General features: G+C 35.2%; 1 protein-coding gene across 1 annotated transcript in view; it reads left to right on the top strand.

The window, feature by feature from the left end:
* Positions 1–22477, top strand: part of LOC145665165 (lactase/phlorizin hydrolase-like) — a 60494-nt gene that overhangs the window by 24609 nt on the left and 13408 nt on the right. Inside the window, exons 13-16 of the mRNA XM_081732448.1 lie at positions 12887–13065; positions 15356–15489; positions 17166–17300; positions 19875–19997. Coding sequence (XP_081588574.1) covers positions 12887–13065; positions 15356–15489; positions 17166–17300; positions 19875–19997 — 571 coding nt within the window. The remainder of the gene's footprint in view (positions 1–12886; positions 13066–15355; positions 15490–17165; positions 17301–19874; positions 19998–22477) is intronic.

Below are 22477 nucleotides of genomic sequence, written 5' to 3'. Positions count from 1 at the left end.
TCAAAATTGTGTATGAGGTTTCTTCACAGTCAGGTCTCTTTCAGATTTCGTATTCAACATTAAAATATATAATGACTTAGCCCAGCATGCAAGTAACTTGCGAGAGAGTTTTTTACAAACTAAAAATTGTGAAGAATCGCTTAGGACCAACAAGATGCTCTCTCCTCTAATGCTTATTGCAGTTGAAAGAGACTTGTTTTCAAATATTGACAAAGATCTGGTGATTGATGGAATAGCCAAATCAAGCAACGATCTTGAGTTATTAAAATAAGTACTGTTATTGAGTTGTTATTGAGTTATTAAAATAAGTGCTGTTAACGTGAAAACTATTCATGTTCTAATACTATATTGATTCATGATCAGTTTTGTGTTTCTAGAAAATGTGTATCTCACATTTTTGAAACTTGCAGTTATGGAAATATAACCTGTGCTGTGTAACTATAATCCATTAATAGGCTGAATAGAATATCACATTTATATTTTACGTATGTATGATTTCTTTGGTGTATAAGAAAATTATATTTTAAATATAACATTTTAATCTTTAGTTGTGAGTAGTGCTCTCAAACGGGTCGGGTTGACCCGACCCGACCCGTGACCCGACCCGACCCGAGTCGGGTCGGGTCAGCTCGGGTCGGGTTACGGGTCGGGTCGGGTCAGGTCAACTCGGGTCGGGTTATCGGGTCGGGTCAGTCGGGTCAGCTCGGGTCGGGTTGTCGGGTCAGGCTACTCGGGTCGGGTTATCGGGTCGGGTCAGTCGGGTCAGCTCGGGTCGGGTTGTCGGGTCGGGTTATTCGGGTCGGGTTGTCGGGTCGGGTCAATCGGGTCAGCTCGGGTCGGGTTGTCGGGTCGGGTTATTCGGGTCGGGTTGTCGGGTCGGGTCAATCGGGTCAGTTCGGGTCGGGTTGTCGGGTCGGGTTGTCGGGTCGGGTTATCGGGTCGGGTCAATCGGGTCGGGTTGTCGGGTCGGGTCAATCGGGTCGGGTTGTCGGGTCGGGTTATCGGGTCGGGTTGTCGGGTCGGGTTATTCGGGTCAGTTCACTTTGGTCAACTGAGTTTAGGTTGAGTTTAAACTCGGCTGGAGTCGAAAGCTGCTGTTTTTCACTAGCTGCCTAATTAAAAATAGCAATTTTCAATTGATTTTATAGAAACCATAAATCTATTTTGAACACTTGCAGCTAGTGTTTTTATGATAAATGCTTATTTTTCTACTTGTGTGTACTTTAATTTTTAAATGTGTAAGATTGATTTTACCAATCGACTGTAGGCCCTAATATTAATATCTACGCCAATATGGAGTCTGGATTTAGAAGAAAACTAGAAGTTGTTTAAGCAACGCCAAAAGAGATATTGGATATGGACGACCAAGCCCAAGCAGGGCCGCGGTGGCTCAGTGGTAGAGAATTCATCTCTGGTGCATGGTGTTCAGTAGCGTAGCTAGAGTTTTTTCAGGGGGGGGGGCAATGAAGGGTCCAAGAGGATTTTGAGGGGGACATCTCCAATATATATATATATATATATATATATATATATATATATATATATATATATATATGTGTGTGTGTGTGTGTGTGTGTGTGTGTGTGTGTATTCAAGGTGAATGTTTCCATCTTTATTGTTCATGATTTTACTCTTTGGAAATAGTGAAAATATAAGAATTTAGTACCTCAAACAACTAGGATTCATTAATGCAATTGATTTCTAATAGAAGTAAATAGTTATTTGATCATGGCGTTTAAAATATGTGTAGCTAGTTGACTTAAGTGGAAGCAAATACACTTTTACAGGTAAAGAAAATAACTTATAGGTTTATGCCTCTACTTGAAGAGGATCTTTCTATTCGTGTGGGCAGCAGCAAACATATCCACAACTTGTTAAAGATCTAACGATTTAGCAATTTTCTTCTCAAAATAAAGTAACACTAAGTTTTTCAATCTATCATGAGTCATTGAATTGCGTATACAAGTCTTCAATCTTTTCAAAGAAGAGAATGACCTTTCACATGTAGCACTAGAAACTGATATAATCACAGAGATGATACCTAGCTTGTAGGTTTCTAGGAATGCGTTTTTGTAGACACAAAGAAGATCAACGAAATTCGTTAAGGAATCAGCTTTCGTTTTCTTCTCGTCTTCATACAACTTAATTGTTAGAGCAACCCACATTATGCTTTATTTCTTGTTTAATTATGCTTTTTTTAAAATTATGCTTTATTGTTAATTTCAATGATTATTTTACATTAATCGTGTATAATGTATATTTATTATACATTAAATATTCTAAATATCTTGATCTATTTATTGATATTTTTTTGCAACTAGTTTCTCTCATATTTAATGAACTTTCTACTTAATTCATTGTAAAGAGATGTGCTTTGCTCGAATAATTTTTTCTATCATTTGTGTGCGCCTTACAGGTACATATATACAGAAAGGGAAAGTAAAAGATGCCACCAAAAAGTACAGAAAGTGCTTAAGTTCAAAAAGTAAACATAACAATACAGTGACGACGCCAGAGGGGGGCAAGAGGGGCGAGCGACCCCTAGTAGCTACTTCTGCCCCCCTGACTGCCACCTAGACTGCCCCTCCAGACTCGTACAATCTTTAAACATTCTTCACGTAGTATTTTATCTCATTGACAAATTGTAGTCTACTTTCCATGAATTTACTATGTGGCAGATTAATCCTCAAGCTTTCTTCTTTGAGCGTCTGGGTATGCACGCATATTTCTGTTTTCTAATTTAGCCCCTTTTGAGGTAAATTTTAGTTATACTTCTTTCTTATGATTTTTAATAATTGTGCCTAGCGAACAATAGTAGATTTGGTCGACTTGTTTTCTTCTCATTGGATCAACTTCGATTGGAAACAAAAGAAAGGTAAAGCCAGTTACGTAACTTGTTTGTATTTATCCAGGTTTGAAGTTTTCAGTTTCATATTTTGTTTTATTTAAAACTTCTTTTTTCTGAAACATTATTCTCGGCTTCCAATATTCAGAGGATGTGCTTATAACAGCTTAGTTTGCAACTACCAGGGCTTAAGTTTTTGAAGGAGATAAAAAGAGTTGTGTTTTCCCTTCCTGCAAATGATAATAATAAAATTATGGAAGAAATTGATTCCCAATAAAATGTATTGTCAGAGTGCTGATCTTTAGTTAGTAATTGGTTTATACTAGTGCTCCTTTACTTATTTTGTTTCAAAGTACTGACGTGACGTCTACCATATTGACTAGGAACTGCTGAAAAATTCGTAGCCCAACCCAGAAGGAGTGCACGTGGATTGGTGAAGTTTTACTTCTTCTTCTCTTCCCCCGAGAGTCAATATACTACCTTGTACAGTGCTCCAGCTTTTGCAGAAAAGTTTAAAAAATCTAGATTTCCTCGCACCACTGTTCGTAGCACTACCCCTATCAGATCTAAAATGGCGTCTTTCAAGTGTTATTTAAGTTTGGGAAATAAGTACACGTAATAGTTACACGGAGCTAAATCTGCGGAATAAGAATGATGATCTAGACATTGAAATCCTAGATTATGCAATGTCAGTTATGTTCGCAGGGGCATGATGAACAGGTGTATTCTTCTGAAGGAACAGAATTCCTTTCTTTTCATTTTCCGCAGCGTTGAACTTTGAATTTTTTTTTCAGTTTTGTAATTAATGTATAGATTCTGGATTAAATATCTGACCATTGAGGAGGTAGTCTACCACTCCATACTTATACCAGAAAAATGTTCCAAACAGTTTCTCAACCTACTTCTGTGTCTTGAACTTTTTGGGGCGATGGAGAAATGAGTGCTACTACTCCATTGACTGTTGTTCCGATTCAGGATCATAGTGGTACAACCATATTTCATCTATGGTTACTATTCGTCGGTAGCATAATTCAGCGAAATTGATCAGCATTACGGTCAAATTGGAAGAATACTTCTCTTAATGCCGTTACCCTTTTATTCTCCTGACATATATTTTGGGAACCCATTATGCCGAGAACTTGCACATACCCAAGCCATTCTGAATTATGCTACCGACGAGTACCAAAGAAATGCCCAGAATCTCTGACACAAGTTTTGCTGAAAAGGTAAAAACTGAGAAAGCGGGGTGCAGACCTCAGACTATAATAAATATATCGTGAGTTTACTATACACTTTAAAAACTATATAAATAATAGCTTAAATTATTTTTGTCACACAAAAACTGGGGTGGCCTAGGCCCTCCGGCCCCGGGCTATATCCACCACTGGGTGAAATGCTGCAATTTTCAAGAATAATGTCACAAATTGCATCCATGATTCCAGGAAGAGTCACTGCTTTTAATCATCCTGGATGTAAAGCATAATTTGTTGAGAAATTGCTACGTTTATACTAAGCCACTTACTTCTTCACCACTGTATATAACGGAGGAGAGTCCCGTGGTGTTTCACTGATTTCCTAATTAATTTACTTCGGTGACTTTCCTTGGTGGAACAAAAATGTTATAACAGTAAGGATCTGGATGTTCGTGAAATTATCTGTTTGGGCACACATAATCACTTCAGAGGCCTGAGAAACAATAAGAATTTCATTATTAATATGAAAATTTATATTTGTACATACAGAGATATGTTTTTCTAAACTACGGTTTCATTTTTCTACCTAGTATAGGGTGACCAACCGTCCCGTAAAAACGGGATTGTCCCGTTTTTTCACTACCATTCCCGGTGTCCCGAAAAAATTTCCCGGGACGCCAAAATGTCCCGTATTTACGTACATTAAATACAAGAAAGCTTTCCAATCTAAAATTTCTTAATTTATATTATTATTTTCTAATTACATAGCTTAGAAAATACTAATATTATTATTTTCTAAGCTATATGATTATATTGGAATATGTCTAATTACTGAACAACGTCATTACGACGTTTGCGATATTGGATGTGGTGGCTGCACTGTTTTCCCTCCTAGCCCTCCCCCTCCAAGACTCCCACTCTGCAGACGACAGTGTAAGGGGCTGAAAGTCTTAAAAAAACTGTTTTTACTCTTTATTTCGGGCGGTGGAAGACTAAGGCGCTCTTACAAGCAGGCCCGTGTCCACGGGGGGAAAGAGGCCCCCCCCTAAATTTCGGCTGGCCCCATAAAATGTCACGGTAGGCTTGCAAATGAACTATAATATGGTGATGAAGTATAATATGATTGGGTCAGCCCCCCCTTCTACCGCCCCCCCTAAATTTTTGGGCTGGCTATGGGCCTGCTTACCAGTACAGTACAATGTTTCCATGATTTGACTAAGATGTAACATGCTGTTATTTACGAAAGGGGAACAAAAGTATAGAACTATAAAAGTGAAAGTAAAAAGAAAACTAGCTGTAAGTGAAATAATGTTTAAAAGGAAGAAAAAGGAAATAAAGGAAGTTGGAATCTGATGCTCAGAGTAGTTTGTTATAAATCCTGCCACTGACAGATTTTGTTGATTGACAGATATTGATGAATGTTTTATATATATATTTTAGTAATGTTTTCAAAATTTCATTTTTTGTTGTTGCTGATAGTTACTTGTTATTTAATTAATTCCACGACCTTTTCAATAGATTTTAAAATAAAAAAAATTGTAAATTTGCCCTTTTTTGTGAGAGATACAGAGAGAGAGAGAGAGAAAGAGAGAGAAAGAAAGAAGGAGAGAGAACGGAGAGGCAAAAATATATATTTAGGGGAGTAACCTATCCACACGTAAAAAAAAAAGTCCCGTTTTTTCTAGTTGAAGATTTGGTCACCCTAACCTAGTACCTACACTCCTTCTGGATTGGACTACGACATTTTCAGCAGCTCCTCGTAAATTCTCTCTCTGGCTATATATATATATATATATATATATATATATATATATATATATATATATATATATATATATATATATATATATATATAGAGAGAGAGAGAGAGAGAGAGAGAGAGAGACGTAGCATATAGACGAATGTGTTACTTGTAGCATACGCGAAAGTAATTCAATTTATGTTTAGGCTTCAAAAGTTTCATTGAAAAATATTTCATGTGCAGACGTTACTTATTTGTTAGTTACAAATTTCATTTGAAATAAGTTTAATTTATAATCATATATAGATCTAACATAAAAACAGCAACGAAATACACAATGTAATGTAAAATAAGTCAAACGTAATAAATATGTCATTTTTGGTATGGCAAATAGCCCCCCCCCCGAAAATGTATCTGCCCCTCCTTTGCCCACCTAAGAACTTAAAGCTGGCGTCGTCACTGTAACAATATAGTATGGAGTTCTTGCATACTATTCATTGTTAGCAGAAAAATTTCTTCTTTTACTTTTTTCTTTTCTCCACATCAAAGGATTTCACCGAAAAGTTTACAGAAATAAAAATAAGCTTTTCATTGTTTGCATTGTTATGTTCTCAATGATTTTGCATTGTAAATATTGGCCTTAAAGATATTAACACAGTATGTTAAACTTTCAGTTAAAGAGAATTTTCCAAGAATTGTGCTATATATTTTAAATTATGCTTTATGCTTTATTTTCTAAAATTATGCTTTTAAAACTAGTTCCCCAATGTGAGTGCATTTTGGTGTTCACCCAGTGTCGTGACCATAGTGCTCTCAAACGGGTCGGGTTGACCCGACCCGACCCGTGACCCGACCCGACCCGACTCGGATCGGGTCAGTTCGGGTCGGGTTATCGGGTCGGGTTGTCGGGTCGGGTCAGTCGGGTCAACTCGGGTCGGGTTGTCGGGTCGGGTTATTCGGGTCGGGTTGTCGGGTCGGGTCAATCGGGTCAGCTCGGGTCGGGTTGTCGGGTCGGGTTATTCGGGTCGGGTTGTCGGGTCGGGTCAATCGGGTCAGCTCGGATCGGGTTGTCGGGTCGGGTTATTCGGGTCGGGTTGTCGGGTCGGGTCAATCGGGTCAGGTCGGGTCGGGTTGTCGGGTCGGGTTATTCGGGTCGGGTTGTCGGGTCGGGTCAACCGGGTCAGCTCGGGTCGGGTTATCGGGTCAGGTCAATCAGATCGGATCACGGTTCGGGTCAGTCGGGTCGGGTCGGGTCATCGGGTCGGGTCAGTCAATTCGGGTCACGGGTCGGGTCGGGTCGGTCTTCAACCCGACCCGACCCGACCCGTTGAGAGCACTAGTTGTGAGCCAGGTTTTAGTGGTAATACAGAAACGGATCATTACAGAAAGTTACTAGCTCATTTACATTTTCCTAACAGTGATTTACAATTTAAATGTAAAATGACGTTACAAACAGTTTGGGGAGGGGAACAAGCAGCTATCAGCGCCAGGGGTCCTTGACGTAGCCAGTACGGGCCTGGTATGAGGCATCTAGTAGAACAAGTGGAACTATGGCTTGTGGACGTGACTGTAATAGACTGATGGAGTTTACACGAACCGCAAACTTTGGTGTTGTTAGCGTGGTAGAAGTTCGAGCATCATTAGTGCTGTATTCTGCGTACCATTAACAACTGTCAACAAGATTATAGTGCAATTCAAAGAGAACAGAAATAATGCCTAGAAACTAAAGATAAGCCAATCGGAATAAATGCAATAACTGAAACATGTGATTGTCCGGGATAAAAGAACCAAATCATACCTAAACCTTCCTGACATCACAGTCGAGGTTGACAGATCACCACGAACTGTCCAGTGGTAGTTGTATAGTGCGCATGTATTGAATCTTCGCCAAAATGAAATCTCTGCTATGAAACAACACATGGCACTGAGATAATTTTATTATCATCTTGAAGATATTTACATCGGAACCTACCTTGGAACCACGTTATATTTAGCGATGAAGCAGATTTTGTCAATTTTAGGACATTGGACAATAGTGGATATGAAAGAGTTCAAAAAATCACGATTCAATCATACTACGGTGAAATACAGCGGCATAAGTTTCAATGTATGATGTTCTATTTCAAGAGGTTGCCGTAGTAATGTAATATTTCCAACAGGTACATTAATACTACGAAATACATGGACATAAATCTGTAGATCTGAAAAAGGGTGAATGATAGCAGAGATTGACTTACTTTCAAAGAAGATTCTTGATAAATCAAGCCAAAACATGCATACTGCAAAGACCACAGAGTAGCTTTATTTGGCCATAGTAGGCAATGAAGTTTGCAGTTATTTAAGTTTTGAGAAAACGTGTCAAATCACAATAACACTATTCCTTCCAAATAACACCATTTCTAAAGCATATCGTTGACCAACAAGAGCCTTCTATTATGGAGTAATTTAATCATCACAGGAAACACCGTCTTATTCGTGTAGTCATTCAAAATATATCGAAACCTTACTGTTCCCTTGCGTGCCAATACTAATGTAATTTATATTTAACGTGATAATATTCAGTGGATAAACATACAACCCAGATTGGAAACTAAATCTCCCATAAATTCCAGAGGATATTTGAGGAGCAAAGGATCTTTATGAAAAAGTTGTAGCAAAATCTCAACAACCAGGAGGTGTCCTTATCATATTTGATGTAGCAACTTCTTATCTAGATGCTAACTTTGCAACAGAAATAACTTATAGGTTCAAGTGTATAGCAACTTATAGCTTTTAATGTATCTTTTTAGTTGTAAGGCTACATGAAAGAACCTCTACTGCTTAAAGCGGGATGAGAACAGTCCCCTTACGGAGGATCAAACCCTGTACCACAAGTACACAAAGTTAGCGTATTAACCACTGTAATACAAACAGATACAGAAGAAACAGATTTATTTGAGTTATCTCCAAACATGACGACGCCGTAACACACTATGTTTAATGAAAAAGTCCGTATTTTTAGGCCTTCATATCAAGAAGAGGTCCTTTCTTTCTTTAACAAGAACACAATAATCGACTTAAAAGCTATTTTGTTCAGATTTGTAGTAAGGTATGACTGAAAAGATGTTTGTCCCCGAGTAACATAAGTAGGGGAGTTTGAGAAACCGAAATACATATTTTTCAAGTCATACTTTTCCAGACGAGTTCTACTCCTCCCGATATTCTGAAAATAGTTCTAGACGAGTAGCAATCAGAGAAGTAGATTTCTACATTTGAAACTGAGTTATTTTAACGTAGTAGTTTATAGTGATATACACATGAAGGACGAGAGTGAGTTCTTACATTAGAAGTGCCCTATGACATACAAAAAATTAGTTGAGTTGATTTTGAGTTTAACGTCCCCTTCAGCAGCGAGGCTATATGAGACGTGGACCTACTGATTAACGTGGAATCCGAACCACATGAGCTCCCGCCTTGAATAGAACCCGGATCTCCCACGCCAAAGGCGTGTACGCTAACTGCTTAGCCACGAGGGAGCTCTATACACAAAAATAAACTTGATAAGTCTGCAAAGCAGTAAATTTGAGATGAACAGTAAATAAAGATAATTGATGCAAAATTAATGGGAAAGAACCCTCAATTTTTTAAAAATCACCATTATTATAAAAGAAACATTTGAGCAAGTGTTACCGAGTAATGCACTCGAAGTCAAACCGAAGCACAACGTAAACTCACATAGTTGTGTATTAACAGCAGGAGGCTCGTTATGAGCAAAGGACTTTTACTCGCTTCTGAGGAATTTTCCACAACTGTTTTGAATAACCGAAATTTGCATGATATTTTCAGCTTTCTACTTCGCCAAGGTTTATTGCCGGAAAAATGAATTAATTCCAGTTCTAGTCGAATTCTCAGCAGATGTTCTCATTGTAGCAGACACATCGTCATTTTTGACAAATGAGTCTGGGAGTAACATTGTGTGTAGACTGATACTGATCGGGATCCTCACAGATACCGCTAAAGCGATCATACTTATACCAGTAATCGAACATGATGTGGTTTTATTAGGATACTCTTAGAGCGGTTGGTCTTAATGACAAGAAGATTAGCTCACTTTGTATATTAGCTAGACTAGTCTCTTATCCTATTATGTCATAACTTCGGACGAGGTAGTAGCCTATCATGTCGAGACGAAATAAAGTGAAAAATCGTGGAATATGTGATAAAAGGCAGAAAATGTATGTAAGAGGCAAGGTGAATGTCCAGTTGATGTCGAAAGAATATTGCTTAATGTAGAATGCAGAACTCCAGAACTAAGTTAAATAGGTAAGTCTATGTAAGTCTAAAGTTCTCACAGAACACACTTCACAACGTCTGTCCAGTAAGAGAGCTACTACTTGAATTTAATCACTCGGCTACGTAGAGCCACAGTCTTAAAAAAAAATGTATATGCAAAGACTATATTTAATCTTACTAGTGATTTATGCCCTAACTCCCTCTTGTAAATAACGCTTCAATCCTGGACATGTCTTACAAAACAGCATTTTTATTTTATATTTTTGCCCTTCCAAGATGAAATACTGCAAATAAAAGACTATTAAGAATGTTAAACAAGGAAACACATCTTCGAAAGGGGCAAATTGAAACCAAGTTTAGTAAATGAACGACTGTGTGGTTCCAAAGTATAAAGCAGAATGTTTCTGTCTTCAAAGAATGAAGGACATACGTCACTGCTTTGAACTACTTAAGCTGAGATGTGTATAACACAAACCTTTAGTTCTATAGCTGAGATATTTATTTCTGTTAAAGAAAACATTATACTTCTAGGAAGGTGAAGATGGGTTCATACTTCGACAATAGCTAAGTTAGATGGAGGAAAATGCATACGGTTCAGAATTACCCAAAAGTCTAAAGTTAAATGTAGATAAAACAGGATTTTTATAAGTTTATCTAAAGCCCATTATACATGGTCATAATTTTCCATCAAATGTTGTATCAAACTTATCTTTGATAGTTATTTGCTAAGATAAGTTGGCTAAAAACACTATAAAAAATCAAATACAAAACTTAATTTTGTTAAATACAAACTTACTATTATTTGCTGAGCAAAACAATACATACATTTACATTAAAAACTAAATACTTGTGACAGCTTCGACAACTAACCTTTTGGCTTCATCAGACACTATGTATGAGATACTGGAGTAATGTACAATATTATATATAGGTTGTTTGTAAATAAGATTGTACATTACTCCTGTATCTCAAAGTGTCTGATGAAGCCTAAAAGTTAGTTGTCGAAACTGTCACAAGTATTTAGTTTTTGAATGTAAATATTTTGTTTTTCTCAGCAAATAATAAATTTGTATTTAATTATGTACAAAGCAAAGCTTCTACTTATGGAAAGTGTTAATTTTGTTGCTCATTTGCTTGCATTTCTTCATTAAATTGTTACATTTGTTGATAAGCATTGAATGCAACGCGGTACTCGCTTGAGGCAGTTATTTAAAAGTAAACTGTTTAAATCGTAAATCTTAAACGAGCAATTGGAAATATGAACCCTGCATGTAAATGTGAAAGCTCACCAACCTGTAGTCCCTGGGCTTACCAGCCTATTTTCAGCCACCATATTTATAAAGGCTTCTTTATGTTTGTATTTATTGGAATACTTTTCAAGTTTGCAGCTATACAAAACAGGGTGCTCCTTGTAGGCATCAATAAGCATTTCAATTGCTTCCCGTGTCCACGTTTAGCTCCACCACACAGGGATTTTCGTTTGTTTTCTTTGATGTAATGTTGGGTAGGAATAGAATATGTTTTATTTTTGAACAGTTGTATCAAATGTAACCAACCCAAAAGTTGTATACAACTTGGTATCGTATACGTTAAAATTTCACTTTTCTGAAACATTTGACTCAATATTTGATGGAATATTTGATTATGTATAACAGGCTTAATTAAGACTTCCCGATTTAGGAGATACATTTGCCCAGTGTTTTCGGCTATGATCTTTGACAATAAATGTAAAAAGTGATTACAAGAATCATTCTTGCTAATGAAAGACTTAAAGCGATACTATAGGTTTAAACGATTTGATTCAAAATAAGTTATATCCTTAATTATTATCAAAACAAGTTACACCACTTTTTCATTTTTAGATAAAGTTATCAAATTTAAAACTCTAATGTATGATAAAACACGTTTTCAGCAAACTCTACCTGTATTGGTTTAATATAGGATAATACCTTAATAAATTTGACTTCTATAATTGGAAAGTACTCATATTCCAAATAACCTCTTGTTCTGGAAGAAATAAATGATCTGGATTTACGTTTCAAACTGAAGTTTTCATTCTCATGTGTCTCTGAACTTCTGTATCATGTAAAATGTTCAATAGTAAAAAAAATAAATGTTCCATATGATTTAATTAAGTGGTCAACCTAACAACAATACAGTACTCATATCTTGAATATCATTTTGAATATACGAGAAAGATCTTGTCTTTGAATCTGCCTATGAGTGTTTCTATGAGACACTCTTAGAGTATGCATGTCTCCCATACTCTATTTATGAGATAAAGTGTTTCTATGAGATAATCGAGGAATACTTCTAGCGTCATCCTTGTAAATCTATTGCAACTTGGCAATCCTCTGCAAGAAAATTTTCCACTAATTTCTTCTTTTCCGTTTGCAAGTCTGATTATCAAAATGTAAGTAGTATTTCAGTTGGTAACCTAAGATATCGTCGCTATCTGACAAGAAGGCAATAGATATTTAGTGAAGCCTATTTACCTTATAATTTCTTATAATAGTCGTGGACGTCTCAAATATTAGATAACATATCTGCTGTACTGTTATTATGACTTGGAAATGATTCAAGACCTTAGAAACTGACTTCAACAATAATAGTTTATATATATATTTTTTTAAATAATCTTTTAGCTGTGCCTTACTTGATAATAAAGGGTCAGGAAAAAGATGAAAATTCATTTACTATCTAGGTCAAGCATTGTTCCATATCACTAACTGTTCACCTGTCTTTATCACAATTTATCATTGTTTTTATTTGCGATACAAGTCTCTTCATTGTTGCGGATACAATATTTAAGAACCTTCCGCTTTAACGTACTTTGTATCGTTACAGTACCCCGCGGGTGTTAACAATGTTGTGGTCCGTTCTCTGTTTCTTATTGGCGGTACATCTTGGCGTTGGCCAAGATGGCGACTTTTTATACGATACGTTTCCAGAGGGTTTTATATTTGGGGCAGCCACTGCTTCCTATCAAGTAGAAGGAGCATGGAATGAAGATGGTATTTCCAATTATTTCCTCAATCTCTTACAAACTTAGTTTATTGATATTCTTTATTTGTTTTCTCTTTGTTTAATTTAAACTAAGTAGTGTTTTTTTTCTTTCGTTATTTAAACCATTGCTACCAGGCTGAAAATATTTTTTTAAAATATAATACAATAAAATTTCTCAGCATAATTATTTTCTACATAGAAAATATTATTGTATATTAAGTGAAATAGTTCGTGTTGACAATACATTTAAAAAAAAGTCTTTAAAACAGACGGTAGCATTTCCAGGTATACAGATTTATTTGTATCTGTGGGACTAGATCTAGTTTTTTCATAGCAGTACGGAAAAGAAGAATTTTTGTTGTAGTCTACAGATTTTTCTATTATTTTCTAGTTTTGTATTATAAAAACCAGTAAGATAAACGTAATCCTTTGTAGCCTTCTATATTTCTCGAATTTGACTGAACAGGTCTCAATGAATTTGCCAAATAATATTAGAAATAAAATCTTTAAGTTTTACGTCCCAAGTTTATGCTGGCTAGGCTGAAGGAGACGGTGATGATGACTAATATATAAAATGGATTTTAATTGCGAAAAATTTCGAAGCTGGATTTTTGTTGACTTTTATTTTGATGTTCTCATCATATCCTGAAAAGTGGCGTTAATTTGAGAGTGTTTTTTTTTTGTTTTGGGGGGAGAAAGGGGATTTCAAGTTTTTTTCTTCAATTTTTTTGAAAATGACAAATTTTCGAGAACAGTTATGAGAAACTTGTAGTTTAAAAAGTTGTACACAAAAACAATCCTTAGACGTTTTTCGTAGAATCTATGCTTTCAAAGATATACACTAAATTATGTCTGAGCAGAAATAGTGGACATCACTATAATCTTATAGATAAAAATGAAAGGTTATTTGCTTGTTTGTCCGGTACACAAATCTGTTTGCTTGGCATACGGACAAGTATCACTAGCGAAGAGACCATAGTCTGGAACAGACAGTAGGCTATTTAATAAGAGCTTTGACGCATTTCCTAGTGAGAGAGAAGAGAACTTTAAGAGGAAGAGATGGTTTACCTTTTGACTATTTTGAATTTTTGATGCTACTCTAAGGAAGAAGAAGGGAGTTTAGAGAGGGAGGCGGTGGTTTAATATTTATACCTAAAGTAGAGTATTTTATGACCTTCTCATATTAGGAAAATGAAACTCGGTTTATACACTCATTTGTAAAAATTAGTGGACATACAGATGTGATTTGCAATCTGGAATAAATATTGCGTGGGAAGACATCGAGGGAAGCGGGAATGGTGTGACATAAAAATGATCGAGGACAACTGATACAGTCGAATCCGTAGTTTTCGGGTTCACTGAGTTGAATAGTGACACAACCAATGACATTTAAGTGTAAGTTCAGCCCCATCTGTATTTGGGATGTTAAAGGGTGTAAAATAGTATGTCCAAAATGACCGAGGTTACTACCTAATCCATTGTTTACAGAGTTTCTAAGCCAGAGTTTTAGTGACACCTACGATGAAATTTGAATCGAAGTTTAGCAGAGTACATGCATGTTATCTGGCCTGGAAATTGACAGGGGCAACAATTTGTCTTTATTTATACTACTCAGTTCTTTATGTTTTATCAGGTGAATTATTTTTGGAAGTTTGCTTTTTCTTCCCTAATTTTTCTGGTCTACGAGGCTCTCAATTGAAGAAATCTTAGAGAAATAGTTTTCACTGATTACAGTGTCATATATCACGAAAAGAAGAAAATGTTTCGAATAAAATTATTTATTTTTCCTCGTAGAATCCGAATCTGTAATAAACAGTGGGACAATTGAGTTTCTAAAGTTGTTTTCAATCCCATTCCCAGAGTGAGGGGAAGGGGAAGCTAGGTAATCTTATCACAGGTGAATTTTTCCCTCTAAAATATTAACTTTTTGTAACATTTTTTCCATCCCATGCTTATTTTTCAGATATTTTGAAGTTTCAAGTTAGAAACCTCACCCTATTTCTGTTCAGACATAATTTAGTCTATATTTTTGAGACAATAGATTGTACGAAAAAGTTTAACTACTCTTTTTAGTGTAGAATTGTATAAACTACAACTTTCTTCACAACTATTTTCTTCACAAGGTTGATAATTTCTGAGATAATCGCAAAATATTCGAATTCCTCTATTTTCCAGTAAAAACACAATCCTACAGCTCACATGAAAAATATAAGAATTATTTGGTCGACGAAATGTAATACTGTATAAAGTTACCATAAAATAGTTTTACTAATAAATCTTATATTTTTTCTTTCTAAGGCAAAGGAGAAAATAACTGGGACCACATGTTACATCTGTACCCTAACAAGACAGTGGATGGATTGAATGGAGATGTAGCAGCTGACTCTTACCATCTTTATGAGCAAGATGTGCAAATCTTAAAGGAATTGGGGGTTAGTATTATATAAGAAAAATAAATGTAGATCAACATTTCTCAACTCATATCTCTTAAGCAAAATGAAACACTATTATCGTATAAAAATATTAAATGAGAAAGAAATTATTGGTAAAATGGTAAGTGAAAGTAACGTGCGAAAATTCAAGCACACATTTTTATTTTTATATGTTAGCATAGATATGTACTATGTAACTTTTCTGAGATAGATATAGTTTCGTAGTATTTCGAACTATTTCGCTACCTGCACTATCAGCTTTTCCCTAGCGAATCCAAAAGAATCGTTTGGGCGGGACTGATAGCCTCTTAGACGATTAATGTAAGTTTGAGATACGGAGTTTTACATCAAATCAGAATATACTAATGCAATTGTTTATATACAGGCCTATAAAAAAGTTTATCTTGCAGGGAGGGGCATCCCCACCACCCTCCTCCTGGATCAGACAGTGTTATTACTAAAATATTTAAGAAAAACAATCAGGAAAATACCTCATTTCTTTTTATTATATGGGTACTTATTAAGAATGTTATTATTGAATATTCACTTTGACACACAGTGAAAAATTACTGTCCAATGCAAATGATTTTTTTCTACAACCAAAACTTTTATACCATAAGTTAAAAAGAATATATTATGTAATTCAAAGTTAATAATTAAGTATATTTAATTTAATTCACAAAATTGAAAACAAACAAACAAACAAAAAACACTTTACAGTAGTAGTTCTCAACTTTGTTTACCTGGTGCCCCTTCATGAACCCTGCATACTTCAGGCCTTCACTTTCTTGATACTTGTTGATGTAATCCTTGTGCGATTTCAGAGGCACCATTGAATTCTCAAATCTTCAATAATAATAATAATAATAATAATAATAATAATAATAATAATAATAATAATAATAATAATAATAATAATAATAATAATAATAATAATAATAGGTAATAATAGTTAATAACTCTTACCAATTCATATTCATTTTTATTGAAACTTGAGTGTATCATTGTTAAGAAATATTATTTTTTTACCCGCTTTCTTCTTAATGGAACTACAATTCTTACTCAACAGTTTTAATCAGTGAGATCATTAGAGGGGTTCCTGGGGTATATTGGCCCCTCTAAAAGTCTCATGTGCCCCAAAATTGAATTTGATTCATTAATTTATCATTCGTTTTCTTAACTATAATAACAATAATTATAACAACAACAATTCTTCTTCTTCTGATATAGTTCATTACCAGTGCTTAGAGATTAGGGACAATTGTTCCAATACTTTCTCTATTTACCGTGCATAGGCGGAAATAGTCGATTAATTTTGGTGATTGTTTTGAGGGAGCTTGGTCACCGTTGTAGGCTCTAATATACTCAGCTTAGATGCTAAACTCGAATCTGTGTCAAATATACAATTAAAATAGAGCCAGTTCCGAAGCTCTAATAACTTCTTTCTGTTTTTAACTAGGAACCGTTAAAAGATATTTCAATATTGTAATAACAAAATACTATTTTCCTCAAACACTATTTTCCTGAAGGAATTTTCTAGGTGTAGAATCGTTTGCACAACTGTACAACATATGGAGCAGGTGTACAACCTAATAACCTTTATCATATAAAATAATTACATAACTACAGATAATTCACAATACAAATAAAAACTATAATTAAAACATTTTTTTCAGGTTCACTTCTATCGTTTCTCACTGTCATGGTCACGCATTCTTCCAACTGGAGATCTTGACGTCATTAATCAACCAGGCATTGATTATTACAATAATCTTATCAACTTATTGTTGGAAAATGATATTACTCCATTTGTAAGTATAAACTATCACACTAATTTACTTTAAGTATTTGAAAAAAATCCTACTAATTGTAATATACTTCAACTATGCTCTTTAGGTCAAGAACATTACATTTATACTTTCTAAAGTGGACAACATCCGATTGTAGCCATGTATTTAAAGTATTTAAACTACTAGAAATAAATGTGATGATTGTGCTCAAAGAAAACTAGGATTCTTTTTTATCAGCAGACATAATAACATTCACGTGGATACATCCGTAAGAAATCACTAACGGACGCATGGAGGAAGTATCAATGTTTGTAGATTTAAAATACATATATATATATATATATATATATATATATATATATATATATATATATATATATATATATATATATATATATATATATATATATATATATATATATATATATATATATATAATCTACGGAAAATTGCTTCCAAATTTAGCAAGTAGAAAAAAAGGGGAATTTTTGCAGCGTAATACTGAAAAACATGGAAATATAGAGGTTCTACGCGAAATTAAATATACCTTAACTTATACCATGCCGCCATCATCAGTGATGTTCTATATGGCCGTAATTTAGGAATATCTCATCACAGCAAAGCTTCGGTTGGAGCAAGCTGGTGTAAGGTAAGTACAGCCAAGCCAAGGTTTGTCCACTTCTCCTGGCAGGCTTAACAGAGACCGTTCACAGTGCGAGATCGTCTGCGTCCAACAGCCGTTTTCAACATTTCAAAGGGACAATGATGTATTGGCGAAGTATCAGATGACTTAACAGAGTTGTCACTATAGTGGATGTCATGTATTCTCACTGCTCCCTCCATATGTTATAAATTAGTGGGTGGAAACACTTGTATGGCTTGAAGCCCTATTTTGATGCAACCATACCTTATCCGTATTTTTAGCATAGAGAGCTGGGACTTATGTGTGGAATTGCGTGGTCAAGACAGTCGTCTGATAATAGGCCGAGTTGACTGGCATTTTTAGCTACATGGCGAATGGTTAACTTATTATTGTAACTGAATCCTACAATTACCGTGGTTCGAAATTCTTTCCTTTCCGTATATACTGCCCGTGCTTGATTGCAGTTACTCAGGTAATTGACTTAAAGTGACTACAAACTTCCATTTTTCGTCGGCAAAATATGATTCAAGCAACTTGAGATTGTTCGCTGCACATTCACCAATGTGATCTGATACAACTTATGAATTCAAATTATACTCCGCTTGTTTCGATTTATGTGGTTCTGTTGAATAATTCCAGATCAAATTTTATGTTCCTGGTTTTAGTCCACATTTTATTAAGAAGTATCTATACGTCTCAATATTGGCCTGAAACAAGGAGATGCGTTGTCACCATTATTATTCAACTTTGTCTGGAATACGCTATAAGGAAAACCAAAGATAGCAACCAGGACCTAGAGTTGAACGGTATTCACCAGGTTATGGCATATGCTGATTATGTAAATTTAATAGGGAATGATAGGAGAAAAATTGAAAGAAATGCAGAGATCTTATTAAACGCTTGCAGGGACATAGGTTTAGAACTAAATACAGAGAAAACTAAATACATGGAAGTGCGACGGGACCGTGATACTTCAAATTATGGATGTGTTAAAATATTAAATAATACTTTTGGTAAAGTGGATACTTTCAAATATTAGGATCAATATTAACAGACGAAAATCATATTCACGAAGAAATTAAATGTCGACTAAAAGCAGGGAATTCGTGTTACTATTCGGTTCAAAATCTCTTGTCGTCGCGAATTCTGTCAAGGAATTTGAAGCTTAAAATATATAAAACGATAATCATGCCTGTTGTTCTGTATGGTTGCGAAACATGGTCGCTTACTCTGCGGGAAGAACATAGACTGAAAGTATTTGAGAATAAGATCCTGAGACGAATATTCGGACCCAAGATGAAAGGGAATGGCAGAAACTTCATAACGAGGAACTACATAATTTATACGGTTTACCCAACATTTTAGGGGCATCAAGTCTAGGAGGGCAGGCCATGTAGCTAGAATGGAAGAAAGTAGAAACGTTTTCAAAGTCTTGACTGGAAGGCCAATCGGAAAACGACCATTAGGAAGACCTAGGCGCAGATGGAAGAACAATATTAAGATGGATCTCGCAGATATAGGAATACAAAGTGAAAACTGGATCCAATTGGTTAAGGATAGAAGTCAATGGAGAGTTTTTGTGAACGCGGCATTGAACCTCCGGGTTCCATAGGCCATAGAGTTAGTTACTTAGTGATACTGGTGACATTTATACTAAAATACGATCAGTTTCAAGATCACAGCAGAATAATTGCTTTTGCTTCATGTCACACAACTCGACATCTTGTCCAATCAAACATACATTAGAACAATATACTGCTACATATGACGAGTGAAGGGTTCAATGTCAAAAAGAAACCTAACTAATAAACGATGCAAGGGCTCGAAAAGATACGTGCAATTTTCCCACAATTTTAACTTTCATCATAACTATAAAATAGGTGTTCTTGTACTAGTGTGAACTTTCAATTGTCTAATGTTTCTCATTAAATATATTCATTTTACCTTTGCAGGTGACCCTTTTCCATTGGGATCTTCCACAACCGCTGCAAGATCTTGGTGGAATGGCGAATGAAATAATTGGTGACTATTACGAAGAATATGCGCGATTGGCTTTCAGAGAATTTGGCGACCGTGTAAGTAAATACTGATTTTCTCATGCTTCAGTAAAGCTCTTCTTTCTTCTTTTAATCTATGATTGATGGCAATGTGGTAGAAATGTCTTGTTTTTACTGTTGGCACTTTTCTCTATTAATATATTTGTTACATCAAGTTCCTTTTTTGACTTTCGGTTCCAGCGGTATGTTAGTTCCTTTTGAATGGCACATTAAATACGTTTCAAGTATTTCCTCGATGTGTTGAACATGGATAACATTTTCTTCGCTTATTTTAAATAGTCCTTATTACCTTTTTCCATACCTATATACAAACAACTTTTTTTTACTGCATCATATTTAGAATCATCATTTATGTGGTTGAATTTGCAAAGTATACACATTTTTAATAAATCAGAGCTTAGTTCGTGCAAAGTTGTTCATAGATCCTTTCCTTACTTCATTGGTACTATAGTCTACACGAGTAGTTCTATTTTTTCTGTAGAATGTTTATTCTATTCATGCTGCTCTAGTTTCTACACATTTTCACTCCTTCCATTGAAGAATTTGTTGTTTGCTTATTTTGAATGGTATTGTCATGACTGTACTATCTTTGTGGAAAACTCTAATCTTGTGATGGAATAATTTAAGTTACACAATGGATATAATAAATATTAATAAGACTAGGCACATCACACACTGTACGACAAATAACCAAACACCAACTCTTCCGAGAGCTCCCTCGTGGCTAAGCGGTTAGCGTACGCTCCTTTGGCGTGGGAGACCCGGGCTCGATTCCCGGCGGGAGATCATGTGGTTCGGATTCCACGTTAATCAGTAGGTCGACGTCTCATATAGCCTCGCTGCTGAAAGGGACGCTAAACTAAAATCAACTCAACTCAACCAACTCTTCCGAGTTTCTTTATTTCAATTCAAGATTTTACTTGCAACTCTTCAACCACATCTTATAATTCTAAATACCACTCTACACCCAATTATTTATAGAACTAGTAACTGCATCTACAAATTCTCTCGATTCCATTATCACCGTTATTACACACAGGATATTTACTTCTCCACTGATCGAGCATGTGTTTACATCTCAAACCATTCCCGCTCAGCCACTACACTAATTATCTTACCAACAGAATTCTCAAGCAAATATTTAAATGTTTGTATCTGTACAATTCTCTATCTATCGTGAAAATGCATATATGTCCTTGTTTTGTCTTTATGCGCTTGTTTCGGAAGCATGAATGAATACATCTGGTATGGATTGAGAGCTTCGATTGAACACATATATTTGTAGAAGAAGTGGCACAAGAGTTGAACGTAAACGGGAGATTCTTTAATACAGCTGTACCGATGGAACTTCATGTATACTCATGTCTAAAATTATTGTTGCATGTCTATAAATATGTTGTTGTAGGAATATAATTTGCTAACGAATTCGGCCGGTATTTCTTATAATGTTAGTATGTGTATAATTAGCAAAGGCATGTGGCAAATTTCATGTTAAAAAATCAGTAAATAAGAAAAATAAAACGAAAATAAAACTTTCTTGTCCATTTAGCAACATTTTGTTTTACTCATTCTAATTTTCGTATTTATAATTCTTTTCGTATGAAATTTACCTCAAATATACATTTCTCGATTATACACATAGTATCAGTATTAAAAGTACCCTGCAAAATCATTATCAAATTATATTCTTACAAGAAGACAGTCATAGATATGCGACAATCATTTTAGACATGAGTGTACATATTAAAATTGTTACTGATATTAATAATCGAAAACCTTATAAGGCTCTATTTCCTTATAAGAGCAAAATTTGCGGTCGCCAGGTCGCCATTGGCAACTAGAAATCTACAGGTGGCGACCAGTGTTCAGTAAGAATGGTTTCTGTCTAAACTACCAGGGCTACACAGTTTGTGTTTCACACGAAAATAATTGTCACTGAGTGAGAGAAAACAGAATGTGAAGTCTTCAGAACTAACAACACGCAAAGTGAAGTTTTCACAACGGTGTATTTCGCCCCTCCTTTCCCACTCTCAATCGAAAGACATATTTTTTAACGTGTAGATGAATTGTCCAATTCAAAATTGATTATTCTGAATCTAATTGTCTGTTTTTTTTTAAAATTTTATGCCCTCTTGTAATCTCTTTGTCAAACTGAAGGCCGTGGCGACTATCATTTTTGGATTGGCGAGTGCGCCTGACTTTGAAATTTTGCTCCCTGAAATAGAGTATTAATATAATAAATTATAACTTTAATATATTTCTGAGGTTTTTATTGGTAGAGTTGAACAAATGTATTTCTCTTTTATATTAAACTATTGCGCATATTTTACAAGTAAATCTTCATAAACTGAAATATTAAAATATAATGAAAAGTGTCTATGACCCATGCTAAATCGAAGGTCTATTAGATCTTATTACTATTAGATCCTTTCTTCATTTCTTCCCTCAAATTTGCAAGTTGTCTCTTGCAAGTATTTCCATCTTATGTATTTTCCATG

Source organism: Thermobia domestica, chromosome 11 (assembly GCF_964235325.1).
Source record: "Thermobia domestica chromosome 11, izTheDome1.hap1.1, whole genome shotgun sequence".
Lineage (NCBI taxonomy): Eukaryota > Metazoa > Arthropoda > Insecta > Zygentoma > Lepismatidae > Thermobia > Thermobia domestica.
The sequence above is the reverse complement of the archived record's forward strand: the minus strand, read 5'-3'. Positions and strand labels throughout refer to the sequence as shown.